This window comes from Trachymyrmex cornetzi, unplaced genomic scaffold (assembly GCF_001594075.2).
Source record: "Trachymyrmex cornetzi isolate Tcor2-1 unplaced genomic scaffold, Tcor1.1 scaffold390, whole genome shotgun sequence".
Classification (NCBI taxonomy): domain Eukaryota; kingdom Metazoa; phylum Arthropoda; class Insecta; order Hymenoptera; family Formicidae; genus Trachymyrmex; species Trachymyrmex cornetzi.
The window spans coordinates 184,273-184,699 of NW_017298641.1; the positions used below are offsets into that span (position 1 = coordinate 184,273).

Consider the following 427-nt stretch of genomic DNA (forward strand, 5'->3'; position numbering starts at 1 on the left):
TCAATTATCAGGTAACGTTTGGTTTACTACATTAGACTTGAAAAGCGGGTATTGGCAGATAAAGATTCGACCGCAGGATAAAGAAAAAACGGCCTTTTCAGTTGGTAACGGTTTGTGGTAATTTACAGTTATGCCATTTGAATTGTGTAATGCTCCGGCAACGTTTGAGCGCGTTATGGAGCAAGTTTTGAAGGAATTTCTTTTTAAGATTTGTTTAGTATACCTCGATGATGTGATTATTTTCGGTAAGAGTATTGAGGAAATGTTGTCAAATTTGAGAAAGATTTTCCTCCGCCTTCGAGAGGCGAATTTGAGGGTGAATCCTAAGAAATGTGTTTTCTTCAGTAAAAAAATAAAATATCTAGGTCATGTGATATCAGCAGGAGGTGTTTCGACAGATCCGGATAAAATAGCGGTAGTAAAAGAA

The 427-nt window shown here is 37.0% G+C and overlaps 1 protein-coding gene across 1 annotated transcript in view; it reads left to right on the top strand.

The window, feature by feature from the left end:
* Window positions 1–427, top strand: part of LOC108763995 (uncharacterized) — a 6,193-nt gene that overhangs the window by 3,528 nt on the left and 2,238 nt on the right. Inside the window, exon 2 of the mRNA XM_018511978.1 lies at window positions 12–117. Within this exon, the coding sequence (XP_018367480.1) occupies window positions 12–117 (106 nt within the window). The remainder of the gene's footprint in view (window positions 1–11; window positions 118–427) is intronic.